Raw genomic sequence first — 26,725 nt, forward strand, 5'->3', positions numbered from 1 at the left:
ACTGTCTGTGACTGGCCAACATTGTAAAAAGTCTATTGTAGCTGATCCTGATCTGTAGTGCTTAGTGTGGGACAGAGTTAGGAACGGGGAGACCAGCATGCATGGGCTAATTATCCCAGACTGCTGAAGTAGCTTTAGCACCGTTGCCGGATGTGTGCATGCATATTTAATATATAGGGCTTCATTTGAACTACCTGAAGGAGTTGAAGAGAAGGTCCAGCATCGCCTGGCCAGTCCTGCACTTACAGCACTAAGAATCCGAGTCTTATCTGTTTCTAATTGTCGTCCTGCACCCTCACGAGTACAACGCAGCATTAAATCCTCACATCCGAACTGCTTTGTGAGGGTCTCTCACAGTCGCCAGCATATTAAGGAATTGAGCGGACCAGGTCTCAGTTTAGGGTCCACAGAGTTTTAGCACGCTGCTTTTGTTCGTTCTATATTATTATTATTTTGTAAAGGTACGTATGCCAAAGAACTTTTAATAGAGCCACAGTACAACACATCAGCTGGAATTTGAGCAAGTCCTTTTGTTCAGTTGTGTATTTTTTGTGCGGTGTTAGCGACTGTAGTTCCACCAGCCTGTCTGTATCCTACCGTGAAAGTCGCTCGCTGTACCGCAGGGTGTGTGCTAGATGCCGTGTTGTATGTTATATTTTAGATGCTCTGTATTCTGTTTTATTGATCCCTTTTCAAAGAGGCTTGTTGCTGCCCTTCACCCACATATTTAACCTGCCTTTTTAAAAGAAAACAAAAAAAAACAAGACTAGCCGTTTTATTTTATGTCCGGGCAATATTACTTGCTTTTTAAGGTTTTGAAATGTAGAACCCAACAGCGGCAGACTTTGCTGAAGTGTGTGTCTCCTCGCTGGGGGACTGTTGGACAGTCTTGTTTGAATCTTTGTAAATGTACGTTTTGGTTTTATTTCTCGGTATCTTGTTGTAGTTTAAAGAGACCGGAGTAGGGAACGAATCTAGAAGTTTTTTTTTTTTTGTTTGGGGTTGTGTGTCCGATCAATGTTTCCTTGTGAACCGTTGCTCCTAACCCTGGCCTTCGTGTTCCTCCCTGCACTGCATCCACAGCAGAACCCTTTTTACCAGACTGTCCTGTTTTCTGCACTGGTCGAGTTTCTCTCACAAGCAGCAAAGTTTCTGGGTGTGAGAACGTCTCTTCTTTTAAAAGCCTGTTTTTGTTAACAGAAAGCGGTTCAGTTAAACGGGTTCTTGCTGTGCACAGTGCCACCAGCAGTGTGACTCAGGCCACTGATTTGTACGACTGATTTTTCCTACTCCTGATAGGGTTATATATGGCTGCCTTACAAGTTTATTATGTGTAAATGTAGTTGCTATGTATTGGGTATTTTTAGATTGTCGTTAAGTTTGAACTGTATCGATTTTCATTTACCTGCATAAAAGTAAAGCTTGTTTCTATGAAAGGAGCTTCACATGCTGCCAAGTAACAGCAGCCCTTAAACTTTACAATAAACACTTGTGTGTAACAATGTTTCCATGTGTGCTTTTTATTATTTCTGCAGTGTGTGTTTATCCTCTGTTTTGTAGAAATGAAAAGATAATTTATTAATATACCTTCTTTATTTTCAGAAAGACTGATCACAGCAGCATCAAGCCTGTGCACAATGTTTTTCCAAGTACTGTGCATTTTAAAGAGACGATGCAAAACAATTTAGTTAAATTGCAATCTTTGGCCTTTATAAGTTTAATAGACTATAGTGTGCATAACAATAATATACATATTTCAGTATACAGATATAGTATGTCTTTAATGAAATATATACTTGCAATTAGTGTCCTGCAGTTTGTATTTAATTAACATTGTAAATCTGATTGATAACAACTTGCTGAGTAACTAGCCCAGTGCCCTATTTCCATTCCTTCACTAAATCTAACCCAATAATAATAATACAGTACTGGGAACTGAAGTTATTTTGATTTGTAAATACCAAGAACACTGTGTGCTAAATGAAACACCAATAAATAAAAATTCCTACCATTAAAAACCCTGAATTTAATTATAATTGTTATTTTTTGGTAAAAGTCACTGTTTACAAAAAGAAAGTGCAGATTTTTCTAATTCCTTTCATTATTCGAACCTGAAACAACACCAAACGTTGTGTGTATATATAATATAAAACTCATTATTTTACACCTGTCTTCAATCCCTCGTAACCCTTGATCAGCGCCAGGCGTTGCAATGCCCTGCCCTCCATACAAGTTCGTTCTTTGGTGTTCAAAGCAATCCATGTGTCATGTGTAGCACTGCCCCGTTCTCACGCTACCTGACACATGGTTAGCATGCTGCACAGCGTGACTCGGCTCAACCACAGCCCAACGAAACAGAAAAACACAAAGGCTGGTTTCACAGGTGATGACTGGTGCTAATCGGGTCCGGTGAAACCAGTCCTGCGCCTACAAACCTGCTGTTCCTTTTTGTTTTTCTTCCTACACTTTCGGCTCTGTTGTCTCCAGTAAGCTCGGTCAATGAAAGAGCAATCAAGCTGTGATCAACTATTACATCACAGGAGGGGTGGGGCGGCAAGGCTCGGGATGAGCTGATTTGCCATGGGAAACCAAAAAAGTTTTTGAACTACAGAGTGCTTTTGAAACTGTAACAGAGGGGGGTCAGTGCTGTCATGCCTGACTGTCCGTCCATCTCTCCCCCCCACCTCCCTCCACTACACTGCCTGGTAAAGACAGGAGCCAGACGGACAGGGCGTTTATCTGGGTGGACGATTAGGGAAATAAACTCTGCAGCAGGAATTATCCAAGAAAACAACTGCATGATGAGATATTTCAAGTCAATATAATCCAGGCCAGGGATGACCACTGTTGAGGGTGTTCTCTTGTTGCCTTCAAACACTGCTCCTGCTTCTGACTGACCAGTCGACACACCACCAGACCCTGCCTTCAGACCGGTGCACTTTGAATACTGGTTTCACAAGCCCACTGTTAAAACAGATTAATGTACTCAAGAGTTACACAAGATGTTTGGGTGTTGTATTTCTCATATGGCTCCTAAATAAGATCTTTTGCTTAAGTGTTCTAAAATATTTAAGTATTGACGAGGTGACCCAGACGTTTTGTGCTGCACTATTTCTGCACCAGAACATCACGCCCACCAATCACAGATTGAGAGCTGGTGTCTCCAACATCCAACAGGAGGATCTTCAGCCTGGGACTCTCTCAGCGTAGAGGAGTGACCCGTGAGACTGAAGGAAACGGATCCAGATGATTTCACTCTGTAAACACAGCAGGGCCGATGTGGTCTTGCTGCAGATCTGGGGACTGCGTCAGAGATCTCCGTCCTGTATTTCGGAGAGGGGGAGGCAGAGGCAGGGTCCATTGAGCCGGTCCAGCTCATCGACCTGTGGAGGATGGAGGGGGGCATGACTGTGGGGGGTCCCGCCCTCGCCCCCTCCCACCATGCTGGGCAAGCTCTTGCTCCGCACGCACTGGAAGTCCACGTGCCGGCTCTTCCCTTCCTCCTTCTCCCAGGACAGGTGAATGAACGGCCGCTGCACGTAGTTGTAGATGACCTCTGACCTCCCGCCAGGGCGCCGCTTCACCTTCTCCTTGCAGGTGGGGTACCCTTAAATAAATAAATAAATAAATAATACAAATTAAAAAAAAACCTTTAAATATAAATACAGTGCTCCCTGCAGGCCTCCACTCAAGTTCAGCAACTCTGCATGACCGGGATTTGAACTAGCAAACTCCTGACTGCATGACTACCGCTACACTGCATGTGGCAGGCGGTGTCTTCACTAGGTGAGTCAAGGGGAAGCCCAGCCCAGGGGGGAGAGATTACAACACAGCCCAATAAAAGGACTGCAGCAGGACTCTCGACAGCCCTCCAGTCCAACCTGACCTGGCCACTCACCCTCAATGCCGATGCGAATGTTCTTCAGGCCTCTCTCTTTCAGCAGCGCTTTGGCCACTTCACGGTTCTCGATGTATTTGAAGAAGCGGTACAGCTTGGTGCTGTAGACAACTGGGGAGGAGGAGGAGGAGGAGGAGAAGGGGCACAAAGCAAGCAGAAGAGAGGGGAGATCAAATCAGTGCAGTTTAATATCAGAGAGCACAGGGCGTGAGAGGAGTTGACAGCAAGTGATTCAGCACCCGTGAGATACCAAACAATAGCAACTATGAGAAGAGCGCACAGTGAAGCCCTGCACACGACTTCATGAAGCACAGTGAGATCGTTCCACAGGGTGCTGCAAAACGTTGCTCTTACTCTGGGAGTACTCCTCTCCCATGGGCGGGGGGTGCTCCTGATCCCAGTCCACAGTGTCCTCATCGGTCAGCACCACCATGTGGCACTCCCGCTCCCCCCCCCGCGCACTCGAGACCATCACTGGCAGCACCAGCTCCTGCAGGAACCCCTCAAACTGCCTCCGCGCCCCATCATTCGACAGCTCGTGAAGCAGGGCGCCTGGGGAGAGAGAGAGAGAGGGGGGGGGGGGGGGGGCAGGTTCAGAGCACAGGCAGGTCACACAAGAGACAGCTCTGCCAGGTCTCTGTTCCAACAGTGTTCGATGTCTCTGTAGGCTACTGATTAAAGCTGCTTTATTAAAAGGTTTTCAGACCCTAGTTAAAGCAAGTTCCTGCAGTGGCGAAAGTGCCTTATATGAGGCGAGCGTGCGTTTGTGTCTTCCACATCTCTGCATATAAAGACTAGAAGAGTTTTTATGAGGTCCATGCATGGGAAGGCTGAGCTGCTGCTATTCCTGGGCACCAGTTATACAGCCAGACTGAGTGGATGCAAGGGCAGGTTTGAGCTGTAAGAATCGCAGGGTGCTCACTCAGGTCGTGGCACGTGATGGTGTTGCAGTCGAAGTTGATGCAGAGGTAGTCACAGGCCTCTCTGAGCTCCGGCACAGAAACACCGTCGGGACAGCGCAGCACCCCCGTCCTGTAATAGTCCTGAGAGAAACACACAGCACAGAACAAGCACGCTGCAGGAGGAGAATTCACTTTACCTTGCAAGGCTAATAGCATCTTTTTTTTTTTTTTTTTTTTTTTTTTTTTTTTTAAACTTTAAATAGACACCATGTAGACAAACTGATCAGGTCCTCCCTACATCAGTGTATCATGCATCAACCAAGGCAATTTGAATTGCATTCATACATGTTAGCAGAGAACTTGTGTATTAGGTTATAGATGCCATCCCCCTGATCTGACCGCTCGTACTGTGGGATGTCGATTCGATCAGCGGGAGAGAGGAATTGAGGAGTACATGAAAGCAGATGGATGTACTGTACGGACTGTAGATGGGGTTTAGACTCACCAGCACGACTCGAAAGACGCTGCCCCTGATCCCCTCTGCGATCTCAAACTCCCCCTTCTCATTGGGCCTGGCAAAGTTGTATTGTCGGGCAGAACCAAACATCCTGAGAGAGAGAGATTTCAGAACAACACACACCGAACTGTGTAGAATAAGGCTGCATTTCATCAAGGGGTTCCAGGAACACAGTAAAAACACAAGAGTCTCCAGTACTCCAAGATTGCACAGCCTGTCCTGGTGAGCCAACAGCCCTACCTGGCCAGCATGGTGTTGGGGTGCGCAGTGAAGATCCCGGGGTCCACCGTGAAGCGGCTGTTATCAACGACCAGCGTGACCCACTCCGAGGGGGGCGCCCTTGCAACCACCTCACCCGACATCTCCACTCCACACTGCAGCTCAGAGTTTGCAGTCTCTGGAAGGAAAAAACAGGCCTTCATTTTACTACCACACTCCTGAAACACTGAAAAGGGCTGAAAAAAGTCATTTTGGATACATCGTAAACAAGATTTTCAAGGCTATCATGCATTGCCGTCTTCCACATGACCCCATAAAGACTAGAAGAGTTTTTTTTATCAGTCTCCATATGAGGTCGTCGTGCATGGAAGGGTTTGTGGATTCTTTACATTATGAAATATACAATCCTATGAGCAGAAGAGCCAGCCACTATCTCTACAGAACATGCTGTGCACGTGAACAGGACTACACAGGGGGATACAGCCTAGCAGCAGCAGCTCAGAGACTGAATGCTTCTCTCACCAGCGAGTTCCTGTCTAGTGTCCCAGCGGGCTGGCCCTCTCTCCATCCCCTCGTTCGGAGGCTCAGCGGTCTGGGGGTCCACACTGAAGCTGTTTGTCCGAGAGCTGCTGAGATAGAGAGAGAGAGGGTTTGACAGCATGTTCAAAATGACCTTTGCCAACTGGAATCCTCTTTAAAAATCTGAGAAATAAGAAAAACAACAAAAGGATTGAAAACGAAGGGATATGAAGCTGCACTATCAAAGAGCTCTGAAAGAAAGACGTGACCACAGCGCAGGTATGAAAAGGCTTGCTCATAGATCCTTTTGCTGGGCCAGAGGAATGCATGAAGACGGCACACTCTGGCATCTCTGAAATGGGTATTGCTAAGGGAGGTCCTGGGACTATCTGGGCTGGTGTCTTAACCATGTTCCGAGGGTGAAATGTTAATCCGATCTCAGAGTCTCTGAACCCTCTCAAAGTTATTCCAGTCATGCAGTCTAACAGGCTGGAAGAGGCTCAGTTTCATGGGTTTTCTAGTAAAACGCCAAGCCCGGAGTTCGACGCTCGGGAATCGTTTGCAGAGTCTTCCCCCCTACAACAGCCTCCAGTCCCCAAGCCTGTTTTTCCGCTGTAGTGACAGGGCGGGTCTCTGCTGCCTGTGCTGTTTCTGCAGAGCTTTTGTGCTGGAAATTCCTGTTTTATCTTGGGAAAGGAATCTCAAAAAAACATTTGAAGCAATGCTAAACAGTAACACCTAAAAGTGGAGGGGGAGGGTGAATGGTTTGGTGATGAAGACACAATATTGACCGTTTCTGCAGATCTATTACATATGAATATATAGGTATGTATTTGTAATTGTATTTTGCGGGTTTAACAGACAGAGCTAGGGGGATGAAACAGAAGACCCATCTCTCTACTGAAATCAGTACACTTTGTTTTTAGATTTCCTGCTTTTGTTTTTTTCTAGGAATGTGTGCGGTTTACACACACACACACACACACACACACAATCTTAAGAGGGTGTGCGCATGTATATACAGTGTACAGAACAGTCTGTACCACACTGTTCTCGATTAGAAGAGTCATCTGTAAGTCACTGTGCAGGTTTACACTTTCAAGCAGGAACTGGAATACAGAGCTGAGAGATCCCTGGCAAGCACACGAAGCAGCTGATTGGTGGAGACCGTTCACCCACCCACACCCACACACACACCCACACCCACACCCACTGGTCTCTCTGTCCTGAGAACCAACCACAGCCTCTTACTGCCCCTTATTTTTGTAATGAGGTTCACAAAACAGGGTTCAAAACGTACTTGAGTCGCTCTCAAATATATTTTCCAAAAAAAAAAAAAAAAAAAAAAAAACGTTTGCATGCAGGCTTGTGTTAACTCACACACAGACCTGTCTTCTGTCTCCCACTCGGTTTCCACACTACAGGGGCAGATAGCAGACAGAATACCGAGGTTACCTTCGCCCCGAACTCCCTTCAGATAACACCGAGAGTCAAAGAGATCACGCAAAGCGGAGCTCGGCCTGGAAACTCAGTCAGATGCTGCCTGCCCCCCAGGTAAGCATGCTGTGCGGGAGTTCTAGAACCCGTACCCCACCCAATCACCTTGCAGTCTCTTGCATTCCACTGCCTACCTTTAGCTTCTCCTGCCAGTTATAATATCATACAAACAGTAACATGCACAGGAAGGGGCTCACCACTCATTAAAGCACAAAGCGGATTCTCATCTGCACAGCTACTGTTTCTACAGCACTCACTACTGACTCATTTGAAGTATTATGGATTGTCTTGTATTTACTTGTAAAGCGCTTTGTGGTGGTGTTCCACTATGAAAGGCGCTATATAAAATAAAGATTGATTGATTGATTGGAAATTGAAATTCTCACCCCCATAGGTTTTCATGCAGGCGGGTATATAATGGAGATCATGACAACTATTTAAGGGGTCTGATAAATGTGCACTCTGCGTGCAATGCCTTTTTTGTGCGTATTCATATATTGTTTATTAAAAATAAAAAATGTAGGTTTATTGCAACAAATGATGTGGCCTTTTCTCGCATAGTTGTGTCTTGGCTAGAAAGTGCAGCGCTGTGAGTTACAGCAATGGGACAGTCTGCAGTCATCCATAACTATATAGAAATATATATTTTTTAAATTCAGCATGGCGAGAGTTACCAGTACTCTCAAATTGACAGCGTTTTTAATACGCGGAGATTACAGTGAAATACGCTACAGTAACACACGAGCGAGCCTGTCTGTCTGTCACGCATTCTGCGGTTACCTGAAAACTACAAAACAGATCTTGAAAGATCACATCCAAATATAACAGCGCTCTCTAAAATCACGATACCTGATCTGGCGGTCGCTCAAAGATAGATGCCTTTTTAAAGGCGGCATGACCTGACAGTATACCCAACTCGTGTTATCGGATCTTGATGGCTTTAACAACTTGATGAAAGCGCAATACGCGTGGCAATTTGTATATAACACAACCCGCCTTGCAGTGCGTCTCTACATAACTACACTTACGTTATGCTCATGTCTTCTCGGCGGCTGAACGCATGGTGAAGACAGTTTTCTTCTCTTCCCTGTACAGTTACACAATTTGAAAAAAAACAAAAAAAAAACAACAACGACTCTGCCAGCTCACCCCGCACCAGCTCAGGAATTTGAATCGCTGCTTGTGCTCTCTCTGTTTTTGCAGCCGATCTTTCCTCCCCTCGCCTCTGAGCAATCGCCGAGCGGTCTGCCGCAATAAAAGTCCCCGGGAGTCCTTGTCCACCCACCGCAGTCTCTGCACGTCCCAGAAAGGTGGCACTAAGAACAGGCGTGCGTTGCAGTTTTAATCATTGAAGCGGGTGAATGTAATCTGCTGCCTTTTTACACGTGTAACAAAGAGGCTATTAATACAGCATACCTTATCAATTCAAATGGGTCGTTTTCTACAGTCATAAATAACACAAAGCTATATTGATTGCCCAGAGACGCGTAGTCAAATCCTGGTGTAAAACAGCCCATTTCAAGTTGCAAACATGCAAAACGGGAGACTCTTATCCTGCAAGCGCGCGTTACTCAAAGAAGCTCCGCCCGACCTACCAGACAGGACTGAGGGTGCAAACTAGTTTTTAGATTTCCTGCTAAAGCTGTATGCATACCTGCCTGGTAAGAACCCGTCATTCGCCATTTCCCCTTTCCTTATCAAGGCATCGCATTGAGTAACGTTCAGATATTTAAGCCCCGCCTGTCAGCTACATTAGAATAAGCACATCAGACGCAAAACCTGTTATCCTTTTTCACTTGGTAAAATATTCTTCTGTTGCAGGAATCGGTTATTCAAATCGAATCGCTGTCAGCATGCTTTCTGTAATACACGCACGTTGCATTTGATTAAATCTGTCAATAGACAAAGCAGGGCCCGGGGTTCAAATCAAGGCTCTTGGGCTCCGTTTATTGTCACAGTGACAGTTTGACTCCTAAGAGACAGGAATTCACAACGCAAAAGTACCAAACTTAATATGAAATATGCATTTTGCCAAAGGTTTTATTGCCCTCTCCCAATTAATACAAACAATTACAGTGAGACAAGTTAGTAAGCAAATAGCAACTTTCAACACTGACGTCAGACAGCAGATGTCAACTGTAGTAACTCTCCATCGCTTCACTGCAGCACTGGACTTACACTATTTCTTGAAATCAACCTCAAAGCCTGCCATGCTGGTTTATTCACACAGAACACACACTTTGGCTTCAAAAGTGTGTGTGTGTGTGGGGGGGGGGGGGGTACAGTTTCTGTAGGGGGGGGGGGGGTATATAGTAATGAAAAGATAAAGAAGCATTCATTTCATTCAGATTGGCCTCTGTACAGTCGTGGCCTCCCTCCTCCGAGGACAGGAAGGGGGTTATGCTAATACATTAATGAGACAGTTTTAGCACTGCTGCAATGTGAGGGGGCCATTCCCCAAATAACCCTGCACGGGCCAAAAACTAAACAGCCCCCGGACTTATCCGAGCCGACCCGCGGTGTGTTACCAGCCATTCTACTATCCCATTCTCATTTCATGGGCTGTCACTCCTACACAGCGCACACTACATACTGTGGAGTGTGAAGGTAATGACATCATCCAATTAACAGTGTTGCACAGAGAAGCATGCAAACACGGTGTCTGGACCTTGGGATGTAAATGTTAGTGTCCCTGGTCCAATCAATACATGACCAGTTTGGAACCTGTGAGAACTGAAAAGATAGGTGAAACTTGTTAACTGTTCTTGGTTAGGGTTATTAAGAATGTGTTCTCGTCATTGCCGTCTTTATCCAATGGGAACCCCTGCACCAAAAGCTTAAAGGATCTTAACAGATAAAGTACAAGCTTAAAAATCTAACATTTGGTTTGTTTTTAACTTTTTAAGTTCATGATCCTCTAAAAACAGTTGTTGCGTGTGACATTATGAAAGCAATCTGGTTTCAAATCAAAATGACCCGCCTCCGAGTTTAACGTTACTGTCCTGAAACAGGCATGAAACAAAGGCAACAGAATGAACCCAGATAGAATAAAACAAAAACAACACAGAAAAGAAAGACGTGCAGCTTTGAAGAAACCGTCCTGTCCTTTCAATAACGACATAACAACATCATCACAACACAAAGAGTCAGACAGCTGGAATCCACAGACAGCAGAATGCTCCTGTTGAAATGCTTCTAGCTGTTGACAGTGCTGTTCTCATGTCATGAACGAGGTGCCATGCTCCTGTGAAGCCTCGACTCAGCCGGGGCGGGGGGGGGGGGGGGGGGGGGGGTCACTCCACTGCTAAAGCTGCCCTCTCCAGTGGAACGCGTCGGAAGAGGAAACTGGACCCTCGAAACAACTGACCCTGGAGAGAAACGGAGAGAGGCTTTACAACAAAGGGGGACGAGCGATTCTATCCGCTCCGGTCACGAGTGGATATACAGTTTGTGTGAACTCTGTTTCAAGATGTCGCCCTGCCAAAACCAAACATGTACGCATTATAAAACAGATACACAGATAGGAAGCTTAAGCTGGTATAATTATGCACACAGTGCCCGCGTGTGTTCATCTGGTTAGCATTCCTTTAAGGTGTGCTAATACAGGCAGGGCACTCTACTGTCCTGGGAAGCACACAAAGCAAGCAAGGTGTTTACTCCATGTGTGGCTGATGAGTCATTAGCACCATGTGATGGAATAAAGGTTTCTACAGAGGGTGCAGGCACAGGCACAAGAAGAGCCGTGGAACTCACGGTGAGGATGCATGTGATGTGGTTCAAGCGAGGGACCCTGCACCTAGCAGACACATAATGAACTCCAGTAAGAGCCACGCTGGGAGGATCCTTACCTGGGCCCCCAGGTGCCTCCAGCAGTGAATCCAGGATCTGAAGACAGGGGAGTGGGGAGGGAGTCCAGCCTGCAGTCTGCCAAGCAAACACACACAGAGGTCCGTTTAACATCACGGCAAAGAAATGCTGCAAAACTGCTAACCAGTGCATGCGCTCTGTGCCTCCACATCGTCAGTGCGAGCGGAAGGGCGCAAGTGTGCCTGAGCGGGCTTCCTGACAGCTTCTACCCCTAGACAGGGGGACTTCACTCACCCGCAGTTATTCACAGCCATCAGGTCTGCCACCAGCAGGAAGGGGTAGGTGAGCGCACTCACAGCGATCTGAAAGACAAACACACAACCTCAGAGACACTGGGACGGCAATAAGACTCCTACTGCATTGCAGTTTGACCCATTCCAGGTTTTACTGCAAGCTTGATTAGCCACAGTGTGCAGGAAACAAAGCTTATTAAACTCAGTAAAATCAGGAACGGATCGAACTGCTACGGAATGGTCTTACTGCCACCCCTGCAGTTATGGATGCTTCTGTGCACTGCTTATTGAAATGTGTTTATTCAACTATAAAACCTTCAACAGCAGTAAATGTGGATAAACGGACAGAAACCTTGCGAAATGCAATGCCAGTGAGAGACATCCAGTCGAAGAATTTGCCAGTAAAAGTTTATTTTAGTATTTCTGTGTTTGTTTTTAAACAGTCACAGTTTTTTTGTTGGTCTATGAGATAGAAAACTAGACTCTGGTCTCTGAGAAATAAAAAAAACTAGACTCTGGTCTTTGAGAGATAGAAGGTGAGCCACTCAAGGATCCTCCAGTTCATCTATTCTTGATTAAAAAATGAAACGAATAAGTCACCCTTATTCTTCGCACTTACCCCCATAACAAACTTTGTGTAGCTTCGGACTGCAGATGCCTGTGTGAACTGCAAACGAAAAGCACAGTGAACACAGGCTTCAGCTGCTATTATATATGTTTTAAAACTGTTCAATAAGACAAAAAGCAGTGCGGGCCGATCACAGATCACATTACTATTGACACACTGAAAAAACATTTTAGCGTCTGTGTTACGCTTATATACGTTAGCTAGCACGTATACCATTAGAAACGTCATCCCTGAAATAGCACGACAGTTTTTTTAAATGCGACCGTCAAAAATTCAAAAACGTCAACTGGCACCCCCTAGTGGAGAAAGCTGTACTTACATTGTCATCCACAGCATACGTGTTGATAAAGTGAGCCAGCAGGTTGCAGCACCAGAGGAAAATGATCTCTCCCAGGACATGAGGCACCAACCCCCTGCAGAAACACAGCACAGGGAGTAAAGCCATTGCCGAGACCTGCGTGCCAAGACACATTAAAAACAAGTCCTTGTGGAGTGCAGACAGTGCAGGTGGAGTGCAGACAGTGCAGGTGGAGTGCAGACAGTGCAGGTGGAGTGCAGACAGTGCAGGTGGAGGAGAGCTGATGTTATGTATTGAGCAGCTGATTTAAACCCGCTGATAATTAGAACAGTGGGTTTGTGTTACAATTTGTATCAGATTCCACACTGTGAATAATGCAAAATACGGTGCCTTCACTCTCATGACATCACTAGGGTGGGGCTAAAACATTGTTCTCCAGCCTTAAATTCAAATCAGGCTCATTAAAACGGCACCTCACTGTAGTTTAGGAAGGGGGTTCGGAGCACGCATTCCTGTGAAGGTAGATCTCTACGACAGGGCTGTCAATAGTGTGGGCAGAAGCAGTGATGGAAATCAAAGTCCGCCACACAGAGAGCGTGATGTGGTAAACGGTCTGGATGGAAATAGGCAGTTGAAAGTTACAAAGGCTGGAAGTTTTAGTGAAACTCACACAAAGAAACCTGCGATCCCTTCCTGTCGAAAGATTTCAGCGACGGAGCTGAACAAGCCGCTGTCAATGGAAACAAAGGGAGTCAAGGTTAGCAGGAGGCTGGGAGCTGCGCTTCATCTAAAGGACTGGAAAGCAGAGGAGCGTACCCCCCCCCTCCCAATTCACTGAGGCACATTGATTTACCTGTACTTCGTTTCTCTCCCAACAAACTGCGCCATGCACCGGACAGAAATCACTGGAACAAAACAAACACTGCTGTATAAACGCTGACTGGCAAAGCTGAGAAACCGTTTCAAACGTTCTCTTTCAAACATTTACCCCAAACGATGCCTCAATATCTCAGAGCGCAACGCTTATTTCAGTAAAACATTTTATACTAAGCTTACATGCTTCCCATTTGGACTCAAATTGCTGGCTTTGTCAGATAATAAACGCAGACGTCCTGTTCTGCAGAACTGCGAAGGCAATGCTTGCACAGGTAACAGCATTACCCAGAACTGGAGTGACGTCTCCTACCGTGGAACGGGTGGGTGACTATCCGGGCCACGCACTGCACCACCATCTCGTGGGAGGTCTGCAACACAGCAGGGAGGTAATTCAGAAAGTGAAACACTGCCCTCTAGCGGCAAAACACAGGGACTGCCACTACAGGCAGATTATTCTGGCAATGTACTCCTACCCAGTACAACACTGCCCTCTACAGGCAAACCGCAAGTACTGTCAATTCCTTGATAATGTGCCGCTATCCAGTCCACTACCCAGATTTGAAACAATGAACTGCTCAAGACCTGGATAAAGGCTTAATTGGTTCAACTACGATTGGGATCAAACACATGGACTTGAAAAACAGGCAAGGCACATAGCTTTGAAGGGCTGGATCTTGTTTCCTGGCGTCTCACCTCTCTGACAACCTTCCTGAGGGACGTCTTGATATCGTCCTTGTTGGACACGTGCTCCATGTCTGGGATCGGAGTGACCTGTGGAATACAAGCAGGACAGCCCCAGTGGAAATCTCTGTGCACGCTGGCTTTGGGGGCTGGGCTGGAAACACAGTGGTATTGTATCACATGTGAATTGCTCAACTCAAGACCTGGACTGGAATAAGCGGACCGGAGCTGTAGCAGGGCTGGTTAAGGGTGACCCCGCTGCAGTACTGGGGGGTGAATATGCACGGTACCTGTTTGATTCGGCTGCGCACCACAGTGGAGACAGTGCTGGACACAATTCGGGGAGACAGGCCTCTGAACAGACCCCACTTCCCATCCACACGGACTATATACCTGGCTACAAACAGGAAGACACAAACCAATGGGCATTTATTCTCTTTCGTGTGATTTAACAGTAGCTTTTTTTTTTTTTGTAAAATTCAGCTGGAATCTTAACACATATCCCCCGATTGTGCCTCTCTCAATAGTGCTACAGAATGTCCTTACCAAGTTTCATCCCTATAACATAAAACGGTTTTCCACATGCAAGTACGTACAGGAATCTCCACTATATAACCCTGTGGCCAGGGAACCCACCATAGGAGAAAAACCCTGGCAGGTACAGAACCTTCCTCCCAAACAGGTTGCTCCCTGCGGTCGGTGGCTGAGGTTCGTGGCCCATCTGCAAAGAACAATGAGACCCTTTATGCAGTAAACAGTCATGCCGGAATGCGGAGCGCCCAATCTCCCTGCTGTACGGATTAGCACCAGCAGGGGTCACTCAAGATTCCCAGGTTGCTGTTTGCATTCCCTATCCTAGAGAGAAAACCAGAGTGGCAACGCATAAGGAGATTGGTCAGCGTAGCTGGAGGGAGGGACCAAGTCCTAAGTGAACGGTTTCTCATGTCAATCAAACTCCTCACACACATTCCTGGGGGAAGAAAAAAACAACATTCCTAACTGTATCGGACTCCAGCCTGGAGCTTCACAGACACTCAACAACCAGGCTTGCGCTGCTATGATCTTCTGCTGGCCGTGACACTGTAATTTTATTACGCTACAGGCATTTGCATACTGATAATTATATCCAATTTCAATGCTGTGCAGGGATGTAAACAAGACTCCTGTTCCATAGCAGTGTGATCCACACCCGAGCTTGTTACCTATACAGGGTGGCTGGTCAAGCTCGTAGTAAAACCTGGAACGGGTGAAACTGCTATGCAACAGGAGTCTTATTCCCATCCCTGCTGTGCATCTGTGTAAATACCCTACCACTACTACACATAAGCATGGCACACAATACAGTCGGCAACAGTTTGGCTTCAAAAAATTCTAGCTTAATTCATGGATGTTTTTAACGAGTGTGGGGTTTCGGTTAATATTTGGGTTAAGGTACCTATGTGACTAGATTCTGTTCCGGCTGCCCGGCCACATATCCACAGGAAAAGACCACAGTCGTGTCCCGAACACAGCCTCGGAGCTCAGCGTGATAAACCCACAGTCTCGCTAGCCCTCCCTGGTCCATCTCTGACATGCACAGCGCAGGCACAGGCCGCTAGTGCTGCTCCCGTCTCCTCTGTTAGCTGCTGTGTCCTGTAAATCATGTCTGCAATAAATTCAGATCTGTTCCAACGCCCCCCTCAACGTTACTTTCACACAGACCTACCTGGATGAGCAGTTTCACGTACAGCAGCGGGTGAGTGAGGACTGTCACCCCGGCCCCCAGAATCACCACCGCCGTGTCCATGTCGACCGTAGAGACGCCAGCCGCGGGGACCCCTCTTCTCTCCTTACGGGGGTGGCTCATCTCTGCCCCGGTGCTGCCCAAGCGCTCAGGGGTTACCATCTCCAAAGGGATACCGAAGGGAAGGCGTCTTGGCTGGGCCTGCTTGGGAAATAGGATGTGGGAGGAGGGGAAAAAAAAATAAAAAATACACCCCTGTCACATGATAGATAGCAACCTAAACTAACACGTGACACGGTGGAGAACAATCTCCTCGCATAGCGAATACTCGCTAATTGTGAACGTTGTGTGTGTGTGTGTGTGTGTGTGTATGTATGTATATGTATATATACACCTTCACTTTTAAACCATTACAGAAATGAAATCTAATGACTTCGTCGCACCAGTAGGGGGCAGCATTGACCGCAGTCGCAGTGGCCGTGGGCACGCATGGCAGCGCTGCCCGGTACATGCCAGTGCAGGACAGGGGTGGTAAATGCGGGTGTGTCTTCCGCACTTCACGCTGCTTTAGAGCAAGCCGTTGTCTGGTTGTGTGTGTCACAGGGTAAGTTATATGAAATGCAACATATAAACGCGAACAAATAAAAAATACATAAACACAACACACTGAAAACACTGCAGAGGGAGCAACAGACGGTGCAGCGCCGTTGATATATTTTTATCTAAAGTGCCCCCCCATAGTTAACTTCCTCTTCTTGCTGTGGTTAGTTCTGATATAAAACAGCTCCATTCCACTCACCTAACCACTTCCAACAGACTGGTGCAGCAGCAGCTACAGAATCAACGTCTTCGTTTGCACAGAGGAATATAGATTGCCCTGTGAGGAATATAGAATATAGATTGCCCTGTGAGGAATATAGAATATATATTGCCCTGTGAGGAATATAGATTGCCCAGGTGGCTATTGTGACTAGCAGAGATCGCGTGAACGCTGGAGATGGAGAAGGAGGACCCCCGGAATCGAATGACTGTCTTTGACATGGTTTCCAAGTTCGAAGGCGGAAGGTGGGTCCCTTCAGTCTGGGTTTTTGCTCATTGATCTTTATGACAGATTTTGGGTAACTACTAAATTTTACATTTAGTGTCTCAATGTAGTTACATAGGAGTTTCTTAGTAAATACAAGTACACTTACACATAATGGAAATGTTATTGTGCATAGTTACTTCAAGCGTAAATCTGTTTGCACAACATGAGTAAGTACACAGTTGTATGGAAATGTTATTGTGCATAGGGTTAGTTTTTTTTTTTTTTTTTTTTTTTTTTTTTTTTTTTTTTTTTTTTTTTTTTTTTTTTTTTTTTGGTTAAGGTATTGTGCAAAAAGATTGATGGGAAAGCCTGGAAACAGTTGCCCTGCGGTCGCTCATCTTGCCTGTTTAAGTTTCAGATCCAGGACAGATGAGGATCAGTGGAAGCTGGCTAAGCCTCAAGCCCTAATGCCACCAGGGGTGCGGCTGCAGGCACCCAGACCTGCCAACCCAGAGCACTGGCCCCAGCGAGAACAGAACAGAGAGACACCGCAGAGGAAGCACGGCGAGGACTCCAGGGGCCCCCGGCACAGCCCCCCGACAGCCCGGAAAGTGTGCAAGCCCCCGGACAACACAGAGCCCCCCGGGGCCAGCAGAGATTTGACATGGAAAAGAATGCATTCCTTTCGCAAACGCCACTCCACCCAGAGGCTGATCCAGAGAGAGGTGAAGCCAGCGCTGGAGGAGCCGGAAGAGAAGGAGACTGTAAAGGAGGAAAAGAAGGTAAAAGTATTGAGCTGCAGTTCAGGGGAATCACGGGGAGCCTTTTGAAACAGGGCTGTATGATCCCCAGCTTACTCATGACTTCAGTATAACTGGTTCCCGTTTCATTTTGAAACTGGTTTTCAGTAATTGATACTGTGTTACCGGTTATCTAAGGCATGCACTGAGCAAAAACTGCATATATATATATATACATATATACATATATACACACATACGTGTCCGGTTTCAGGTGTTTGCTCAATAGGGTTTCTGCTGCTGTCGTTTCCCAGGCTAATCTGAGTTGCCTTCTCTGTTTATTCAGGCAGTGGCTGTTGAGGACGTTCCTCTTTTATAATTCCTGCTTCCCTGCTGTATATGACAGCACTGGGGGTTGTAATGACTAGATCTGTATCAAACGTCTTCTCGGGTATTTTTGCGTCTTCACATTATTTATACACGAGTGATATATATATATAATTTTTCTTTTTTGCAAAAAAAAAAAACAAACTAGCAGAACCGTTAGCACAGCGTTCCCAGCAATGATAACACGATGTATTTTGAGGTGCCTGGCACAGATACAGTGTGGCACTGCAATGGATTGCCTCTGCGCATGGGTTAATACCAGTGTGATACCAGTGTGAAAACGTGAGAATGCTACCACTGTTGTGTATTTCTACCAACGGCGGCCTTATACTATTGTAGCTGCCCTTAGCAAAGATTACCCTTGACTTACAAAACCAATACTACAGTAATACTAGCGCATCACGAGATTCCTTTAGTACATAACCATGGCGTTGCTGTGGCAGAGCCGCTGCACTGCCAGTGGAGATCACTGAGGGACCCCTTGTGGGACAGTAACATATCTCTGTCCTCAGGAGACTGTTGAAGAGAAGCTGTTCAAGATTGCCAAGGAGCTGCTAGACACAGAGAAGGCTTACGTCAGCCGGCTACATTTACTAGACCAGGTCAGGGTTGAATATATTGTACACTAACTGCTTGTGCCTGGTGGGGCAGTTGCTGTTCTGTGGCAGTGTGTGACAGAAAAACATACATTCTGTCTGTCTGTCTGTCTGTCTATCTGTATGTCTGTCCACTCTGTTAAGCTCTTAGACAGACCAAGATATCATCCTCTATCAGTGTTAATCCTTGGACTACAGTCCCTCAACATGGTCATTGATTGGACTGTCCACCTTCGTAGCATATTGTATGTTAAAGCCATTATGAGTTAACTCTGAGATGGGTTAACAAAGACAGAAGAACAGGGAGGAGCATGTTGCTCCCTGGAGGACAGCGCTCTGTCCCTGAAAGCAGAGGGGCAGGATGCTGTTTCTACAGCCTGTACGCTGTGTGCCTCGCAGGTGTTTTACGCTGAGCTGCTGAAGGAGGCTCGGTCGGGCAACTCATTCCCTGAAGACGTTGTGAAGCAGATCTTCTCCAACATCTCCTCGGTCTTCCAGTTCCACCAGCAGTTCTTCCTGCCCGAGCTGCAGAGGCGCATGGATGACTGGTGAGGGTTCTGTGAGAGCAGGCAGGCTGAATCCCAGTCCTGGGTCCCCTGAGCCAGCCAGGCTTCAGGTTCAAACGCTGAATAGTTTTAACAAGCCCTTCAATGCTGTCTAATGGACACAAAGCAGGGAGTGGGCAATCTTTGCCGTTCCAGCCCATTCCATTGCAAATTCCTTTTTAAAATTCCCAATTCTAATTCCAGTTCCTTTGAAGGACTTGAAAGTGGAATTTTAGAGGCATAACAATCGCTGTGATTGCTGCATTCATTTGAAGCCAATTTAAACGACTTCAGTGACTTCAATTGAAGTAATCTCTTGCCACTGTGAGATGCTCATTTTACTACTGCTAATTGTGATTTTGATCAGTGCTCTGTGGGAATTGATTAAAAGGGAACGTAGAGTGTTCTGCTCCACTGCTGCCCCCAGATCAGTGATGAAGAATCTTGCTCTCCCTTGCAGGGGGTCGAACCCGCGGATAGGGGACATCCTGCAGAAGGTGGCCCCCTTCCTGAAGATGTACGGGCAGTACGTGTGCTGCTTCGACAGAGCCATCGACCTCATCACCACCTGGATGGAGAAGTCTCCGCGCTTTGAGGAGATCGTCCTGGATATACAGGTGTGCCATCGGCTTCCCCTGCAGGCTGACTGGTAGAATGACTTGCAGTCAGCTTGAAAAATGACATGCGCACGTCAGTTCATAGTTGACATCATTTGATGACTGTCTATGCACAATGTTACTAAAAAAAAGCTATAAACAATGTAGATTTTTTTTTTCTATGCGGGGCATATTGTCAGCCTAATCTCAGAGGCTCAGTATGAGCATGCAAACCCTTCAAACAAAACGTGCAGCAAGGGCAGTGAGAGCCATGGGGAGAGCAGAGCACATCCTTGTTCTTTTTGCTCTGATCTTGCAGAAGCGCGAGGCATGCGGTAACCTGACTCTCCAGCACCACATGCTGGAGCCCGTGCAGCGGGTCCCGCGATACGAGATGCTGCTCAAGGACTATCTGAAGAAGCTGCCCCCGGGATCACCGGACAGGGCAGACTCCGAGAGTAAGAACAGCACAGTCCCGCCTCATGCGACCAGCTGCTCAACACTGGATCGCACTGTCCCTTATATATATCAAGTGCAATTACAACAGCCTGTGAATAGGGAGCGCATGCACTTTGCAAATAACAACATCTTAAAGTGATTGTGACTTCAAGCACTTCATTTAAAATGTGATTACTTTGTTTTTAGAGTCCCTGGAGATCATCTTTGAAGCCGCGAAGCATTCCAACGCTGCGATCGCTGATATGGTAAAATCTTTTTTGATGCTTTGAGAACAGGGTCGCTGCGAAGGGGAATTCAGAAGTGGGTTTGGCTCACTGCTTCTGCTTTGCGAAACGTTGCTTTCTGTTTTAACTAAGAGCGAGTTCAGAAAGGAGAAGTCCAAAGGTTGGAGCAGCCAGTGCTGAAGGAGTGCAGAACGCAGGTCAGGGAGCCGTGCACAGCAGTATTCACAAGCTTGCAGGATATCACCACAGAATCATTAGCCTGTTTTAAAACTGGGTTTAATTCCTAAAACAGCACAGCACAGCCTTGGTTTGTGGGGTCCCATGACCCTACAATATCAATTTGATTCTACAGTATGACTGACTTCATCGAAATGAGATGTATTCAATATTTCTAAGGGATTTGCCAATGCCGTTACTGCATTTAATACATTGTAATGCATTATTAACACATTTTACACACTGTTTCAAACATCTATAAAGTGTAAGGAGATCTCAGCAGTGCCCCTGTTTTTTGGTAAGACGTTAGTTCAGGGAACTGTATATGAATCATGCAATGATATGAATTATAACATTCCTACAGCTTTTGGTAACAAAGAATTCATTTGAACAGTTCATTGTATATTCATTGTTCATTTCATAACTGATAGCATTACATAGCCACTGTAACAGTTGTGTGTGTGTTTGTGTGTGTGTGTGTGTGTGTGTGTGTGTGTGTGTGTGTGTTTGTGCGTGTATGTGTGCGTGCGTGCGTGTGTGTGTGTGTGTGTTGGGCAGGAGCGTCTGGAGAAGCTGTGGGAGGTCTACGAGATGCTGGGGATGGAGGAAGAGATGGTGGACCCCTCCAACAAGCTCATCAAAGAGGGTCCCATCCTGAAAATCTCCTTCCGCAGCGTCAGCCTCAAAGAGCGCCACATCTTCCTGGTGAGTGATAAAGCCCAGGCTGCATTCAGGCATTATTTAAAGAGTCCCATTTTCCCAGTGGTTACACCCCCCTCCCTCCCCCTGCTGTCTTACAGTTTAACAACATGCTGCTGTACTGCGTGCCCAAGTTCAGCCTGGTGGGGGCTCGCTTCTTCATCCGGACACGGCTGGACGTGGACGGCATGCAGGTGACACGCTTCCTACCCGCTACATGCATGTACTGTAGCACGCTTAGCTACGCATTGTGCTGGGAAGGACTGGCAGGCATGAGGCAGTGCACTGGCTCTTTACACAAGCTCAATTCAAGCACTGTTGCTATTGTATTAAATGAGAGAACTGAAACAAGCTACATGAAGGGTAGGGTTATTTTCCGGTGAAAGCTGGAGAGAGATGTCTGGATAAAGCAGGGCAGGGAGAGGAGCTTCAGCACGAAGGCTTGCAGGGAGGCAGCAGGGTTTTTCGTCCCATTGAAATGCAGTTCTCGTCTTGCGCCCCTTGCAGGTGAAAGACCTGAACGACGTCGAGTTCCCGCACGCGTTCCTGGTCTCCGGGAAGCTGCGGACTCTGGAGTTGCAGGCCAGGTGAGCAAGCTTCTGCCAGATTACCAGGAACACAAGAAAAAGGAAAACTAGCACAGTTACAGAAACAACTGAGGAGCTTACATTGGTACTGTGAATCCCGTGTGTAACCCATAGCAACAGTAACCGTAAGACCCCATTGGGTCAGGATGGCGCTTATTACTGGATTTGAACACTAGGAGCAGTCTGTGGTGACCAGGGTTTTTCATGTAGCGCTGGGACATTTTTATTTAGTATTTTTACAAAATTAAAAGGAAGCCTCTTATACTGAGCCACAACTGCAATCATTAAATTCCCAGTTTGGTTGTTTTGTGTTGGCAGGTCTCAGGAGGAGATGCAATCCTGGATACAGGTAAATACACCTGTGTGCTGTTCTGATCTGCTAACGGTGTGTCGAGGAGGTCAGATCAATGATACTGCTTCTAGAGATGAATGAGGATTGAATCTGTCAATCTGGGAATCATTTAGAACTCCTGCCGAGCACGCTTATATTAATAGGCTGCATTATAACGCCTACTTGGCATTGGCTGGTCTTTATTTATCTGCTTCTTTGATTGGCTGCTGTTTTTTGTCACACATACAGGCGTGTCAGCAAGCGATCGACCAGAACGAGAAAAAAACAGAAAGCTTCAAAGCTGCAACCAGCAGCCTGGCTCAAGATCTGCAGCAAGTCACGGTCCGGGTTCAAGTCCTTACTGTTTTCCATTACGTGTGTGTGTGTGTGTGTGTGTGTGTGTGTGTGTGTGTGTGTGTGTGTGTGTGTGTGTGTGTGTGTGTGTGTGTGTGTGTGTGTGTGTGTGTGTGTGTGTGTGTGTGTGTGTGTGTGTGTGTGTGTGTGTGTGTGTGTGTGTGTGTGTGTGTGTGTGTGTGTGTGTGTGTGTGTGTGTGTGTGTGTGTGTGTGTGTGTGTGTGTGTGTGTGTGTGTGTGTGTGTGTGTGTGTGTGTGTGTGTGTGTGTGTGTGTGTGTGTGTGTGTGTGTGTGTGTGTGTGTGTGTGTGTTAACTCAGGGGTGGCAATGAGGGCTGCTGCACTGTCTGTGTCTGAGTGTCCAGTCGCTCCCTCTGTTCAAGCTGAGTGCAAGAGAAAGTGCCCTCTCAGCTGGATTAGAGGGAGCCACGGACCAGTGCTGCTGCTGCACTGTCTGTGTCTGAGTGTCCAGTCGCTCCCTCTGTTCAAGCTGAGTGCAAGAGAAAGTGCCCTCTCAGCTGGATTAGAGGGAGCCACGGACCAGTGCTGCTGCTTACACACGCTGCTTCACCAGTATCCTGCGTTATAATGCAGGAGTGGTCTATCAGCTGGAACACTGGGATAGAAACAGTAGATGTTGCTCTGGGGCAAACAGCGTGCTAGCAGGGGAGGAGCCTTTCAGGGGCGGGCCAGACTTTGCGGACGTTCTCGTGCTTGTACGGGTGTTTGAGTTCTGGCTGTGCTTCCCCATGCAGGTTGAGAGGCAGGAGCTGGGCAAGCGTGCCCCCCAGTTGATCCGAGACAAGCTGGTGTCCATGTGCATGCGCTGCAAAGAGCCTTTCAACGCCTTCATCAGGAGACGACACCACTGCCGGGCCTGCGGCTATGTGAGCACCCAGCCCACACACTGCTAGCAACCTTACAATACAAACATATTCTCAAACATACATGTAGAAATGGAACTCTCACACTTAAATAACAGGAACAGCATGATAAATATATATATCACAATATATATCGTAGATGTATTTTTGTAATTCCTTTGTAAAGGGGCCCCTCATTTTAAGGAATCATTGTCCTGTATGTGTCTGCTAGAGTCTCTCCAGCTGTAATCCATACACAGATGTTTCCATTGTGTGAACGCGGGACACCTCTCTCCTTTCCAGTGTAGCTGTTTAATAGAAACGACGTTGATATTGTCATGTGCTATTGTTCTTTGATACTGAAGCATTTAATTTTTCACTTTAATGATCGGTCTTGCTTAGACCTTGCTGGCGAAGAGCAAGCCACGGGGGGGAACACAAGGATGCAACAAGCGTTGGGCACGATCATCCTGTAACTGTGACTTGCCACACCTCGCAGTGATTTCACTGGCTCCCTTTCCCGAGCAGGTTGTGTGCTGGAAGTGTTCAGACTACAAGGCAGCACTGGAATACGACGAGTACAGGCAGAACAGGGTGTGCGTTGAGTGCAGCAGCATCCTGGAGGGGCAGACAGGGAGCAGAAAGCGGGAAGACAAGAAGAGAGGCATACTTGAGGTACTGGAGGAGACACCCAGCCAGCCAGGCAGCTTGGTGCCTTGCAGCTCCTGGACTGCTGTGTGTGGGACAGGGCAGAGGCTGGGTGCAAACTGTTAAACATTCGAGTGAAGGGCAGAAAACCAGTGTGCTGGAGGTGACTTGGGCATAAGGAGAGTTTAGTAAGGCAACTGCACTTGGCATTAGGCTTAGCATGTTGAATGATAAGGCATGTGCAGGAATGTATGGGGAAGGAGACATGCAGTAAACCACAGTAAGCTTTTACAGGAGAGTAGTGTGTGGTTGGTTGCACCTGTATGCAGTAACAGCTGAGTAACTCATTGCTGTTGCTGACAATTATAATTAGTAAGATAACAGAAAAAAAACTGCAGACACCCAGTCTCTGAGCTGCTAGAGTAGAAATTGAGGCAATCTGATCAGTTGTCTATCTCTGTTAATAATATTACCTTGTATTGTATCTAAACGATATAACATTCAATGTAGAATGTAATGTTTGCTTTTTGGCACCAGTAAATGGTAGACATTGTTCAGATCTGAAACATGCTCTGGTCTCGTCCTGGTCTCAGAAAGAAGCTGCCGAGGTGTCTGGGAGGAGCTTGATGTGCAGCTTCCTGCAGGTCCTGGAGAAGAGCGGTCGGGTGGGATCCAGGGGCTGGTTTGTCATCCCCAGAGACGAGCCCATGATCCTCTACATGTACGCTGCACCGCAGGTACTGAACACCAGAGGCACCCCAACCAGGGCTGCTTGAAAACACACGAAGGAGGAAGGCTTGGCCCTGTCCTGCCCCACAGTTGGAATATGTGTGCATAAACAAATTTACCTTTCAGCCCCAAAGAAGTGTCACTGCCCGCTGGAGCCGCCATGTTGTTTGTTTATCCCACTCAGAGAGGGGAAGCCTTTACTTCAAATGCTGGGAGCCGCAGGAATGGCGGCCCACTCACTGTCTCGTCTCTGTTTTCAGGATGTGAAGGCCCAGAGCACCATCCCGTTGCTAGGATACCAGGTGAAGAAGCTGTTGCCGGGGGACAACCGCTGTGCCTTCCAGCTCACCCAATCAAAACAGACCCTCTCCTTCCTGGCCGAATCAGAGGAGCAGAGAGAGCAGTGGGCGGAAATTATCAACAAGGTGGCCAATGGGGAGAACCAGTGGTCTCTGGATGACTGAGTCCTCCTTTTCAGCCATTGTAGATAGCTCTTGGTTGTACTAATAATCAACAACAAATAACAAAGCACATGTAGACTCTAATGGACCTCTGTGGGGGTCCTGGGAAGGAAATCCAAATCTAAATGACTAACCTGGAGGCAGAATGGTCTGATTTCTTTACTAACTCTGACTTGTTGACCGGAGGAAGTGAGACAGGGTGGAGTTGCACTGAGCAGTGAGGCGAGGAGCAGTGCAGCTGATTTTGAAAGGGATGTCATTACATTGAACTAGCTGTTTGGTTCATTTTATCAGGCTAGATTCTGAGTTATGAGACGAGAGTTGTGGATTCTCTTAAATCAGGTTAATAAAACATCGCGTAACAATCCTTTTGCGCTCTTTGTGTTTTTTGTGGGGAATAAGGAGGCTCTAGCGATAATGTGGATTAGCGAGGCAAAATTAAACAGACACCTCATCCTACTTCAGGGCCCCCTACTGGCCAGGCAGAGGGTGAGCTCAAGCAGACACCCGCAGGACTGGCCTTTGTCCACCAGGGGGGGCGGTAGCTCCCTGGCATCCGCTTTGGAGCGTCTGGGTGTCTACATGCTGTAGAGTACAGGTCAGCGATTGGAACTGGAAAACCTGTCCGTAGAAAAGTAGACGGGTCATGTCCTTTTTTTAAATTTTTTTTTATTTGCAGTGTTAGTCATGTTTTTTAGACTGTGTGACCACAAACATACGCCAATCAACATAAAAAAAAAAAGCATGCAATGTATTATCATGAACAACAGAAGACACGGGGGTGCATCCCACTTATCTTAATGATGACGGTTGCAAACGATGCCCTACACTTAAACAGGACAATCCCTGGCGTTCTGCATGCAGTAAAATGCATAGGCTTGCAAATGATCTCTGTGGCATCGCTAAGATCCCCCCCCCCCTGCTCAGATTAATGAAACACACCCCATAGAGTTGGTTGTACTGCTCTTAAAAGACATCCTAACACGAGCATAAATAAATAAATAAATAAATAATGCCATAAGTCAAGGGTAACATAATGAGTGAATCCTGCCAAAAACAAACTGTTTTGCCATCAGCAATTTGTCTATTAAAATATTTACCATTGCAATGGTGCTATTACAGCAATGCAGACGAGAGAAATATATTTTTTAACTCTAACCCTAACTCTGACCCTAACCCTAACCTTTTTGTGTACTTAAATATATTGTACAAAAAGATTTACACATTAAGTACATTGTAACTATGCATAATAACATTGCAATGGTGTGCAAGCACGCGTGTATTTCTTATGTAACTACTATGTGAATTACCCTAAGTTTGCCGTCAGGGGCAGTCTCCGCAGAAAGCAGAGTCCCATCATGTATATAAAAGGGTGGCACTGTGAATGACAGACGCTATCGAGCATG

At 46.7% G+C, this 26,725-nt stretch overlaps 3 protein-coding genes across 7 annotated transcripts; 1 reads left to right on the forward strand and 2 right to left on the reverse strand.

The window, feature by feature from the left end:
• Positions 1-1,574: 1,574 nt before the first annotated feature.
• LOC121300015 (BTB/POZ domain-containing protein KCTD20-like) lies at positions 1,575-9,163 on the reverse strand. 5 transcript variants are annotated; one of them, XM_041228341.1, is made up of 9 exons: positions 8,969-9,163; positions 8,581-8,868; positions 6,059-6,162; positions 5,558-5,714; positions 5,306-5,408; positions 4,821-4,941; positions 4,253-4,450; positions 3,899-4,009; positions 1,575-3,607 (listed from the first exon to the last, which is right to left on the reverse strand). In XM_041228341.1, the coding sequence occupies exons 1-9, from the start codon at positions 9,067-9,069 to the stop codon at positions 3,309-3,311; spliced, it is 1,482 nt and encodes a 493-aa protein (XP_041084275.1). In that variant the 5' UTR covers positions 9,070-9,163; the 3' UTR covers positions 1,575-3,308. The 5 variants fall into 5 exon arrangements, with proteins under 5 accessions (XP_041084275.1, XP_041084274.1, XP_041084278.1 ...); XM_041228340.1 differs by having other exon boundaries at positions 6,059-6,165; XM_041228344.1 differs by having other exon boundaries at positions 8,702-9,163.
• A 684-nt stretch (positions 9,164-9,847) lies between these two features.
• LOC121300019 (mitochondrial carrier homolog 1-like) lies at positions 9,848-16,224 on the reverse strand. Its single transcript, XM_041228347.1, has 12 exons — positions 15,841-16,224; positions 14,772-14,856; positions 14,426-14,532; positions 14,148-14,225; positions 13,765-13,822; positions 13,432-13,483; positions 13,249-13,308; positions 12,600-12,693; positions 12,272-12,319; positions 11,654-11,721; positions 11,401-11,476; positions 9,848-10,920 (listed from the first exon to the last, which is right to left on the reverse strand). Exons 1-12 carry the CDS (start codon positions 16,018-16,020, stop codon positions 10,846-10,848), a joined length of 981 nt encoding a protein of 326 aa, XP_041084281.1. The 5' UTR covers positions 16,021-16,224; the 3' UTR covers positions 9,848-10,845.
• Positions 16,225-16,671: 447 nt separating this feature from the next.
• On the forward strand, positions 16,672-25,672 carry LOC121299864 (FYVE, RhoGEF and PH domain-containing protein 2-like). Its single transcript, XM_041228030.1, has 16 exons — positions 16,672-16,923; positions 17,304-17,667; positions 18,525-18,614; positions 19,008-19,156; positions 19,614-19,770; positions 20,069-20,207; positions 20,395-20,453; positions 21,207-21,353; positions 21,449-21,541; positions 21,855-21,934; positions 22,253-22,283; positions 22,515-22,607; positions 23,374-23,505; positions 24,010-24,156; positions 24,723-24,866; positions 25,119-25,672. Exons 1-16 carry the CDS (start codon positions 16,856-16,858, stop codon positions 25,320-25,322), a joined length of 2,097 nt encoding a protein of 698 aa, XP_041083964.1. The 5' UTR covers positions 16,672-16,855; the 3' UTR covers positions 25,323-25,672.
• The last annotated feature ends 1,053 nt before the right edge of the window (positions 25,673-26,725 follow it).

Source organism: Polyodon spathula, chromosome 25, assembly GCF_017654505.1.
Source record: "Polyodon spathula isolate WHYD16114869_AA chromosome 25, ASM1765450v1, whole genome shotgun sequence".
Taxonomy (NCBI): Eukaryota; Metazoa; Chordata; class Actinopteri; order Acipenseriformes; family Polyodontidae; genus Polyodon; species Polyodon spathula.

Excerpts from the sequence above, each read along its gene's own strand:
- LOC121299864 (XM_041228030.1), top strand. The coding sequence starts at position 16,856 with ATGGAGAAGGAGGACCCCCGGAATCGAATGACTGTCTTTGACATGGTT. Across the intron at positions 20,454-21,206 it reads ACGCTGCGATCGCTGATATG|GAGCGTCTGGAGAAGCTGTG; the intron begins GTAAAATCTTTT and ends TGTGTTGGGCAG. Across the intron at positions 24,867-25,118 it reads ACATGTACGCTGCACCGCAG|GATGTGAAGGCCCAGAGCAC; the intron begins GTACTGAACACC and ends CTCTGTTTTCAG.
- LOC121300019 (XM_041228347.1), bottom strand. The coding sequence starts at position 16,020 with ATGGTAACCCCTGAGCGCTTGGGCAGCACCGGGGCAGAGATGAGCCAC. Across the intron at positions 12,320-12,599 it reads CGTATGCTGTGGATGACAAT|TTCACACAGGCATCTGCAGT; the intron begins GTAAGTACAGCT and ends TTTCGTTTGCAG. Across the intron at positions 11,477-11,653 it reads ATGGCTGTGAATAACTGCGG|ACTGCAGGCTGGACTCCCTC; the intron begins GTGAGTGAAGTC and ends TTTGCTTGGCAG.
- LOC121300015 (XM_041228340.1), bottom strand. The coding sequence starts at position 9,069 with ATGGGCTGTTTTACACCAGGATTTGACTACGCGTCTCTGGGCAATCAA. Across the intron at positions 4,942-5,305 it reads GCGTCTTTCGAGTCGTGCTG|GACTATTACAGGACGGGGGT; the intron begins GTGAGTCTAAAC and ends TGTTTCTCTCAG. Across the intron at positions 3,608-3,898 it reads CATTCGCATCGGCATTGAGG|GGTACCCCACCTGCAAGGAG; the intron begins GTGAGTGGCCAG and ends TATTTATTTAAG.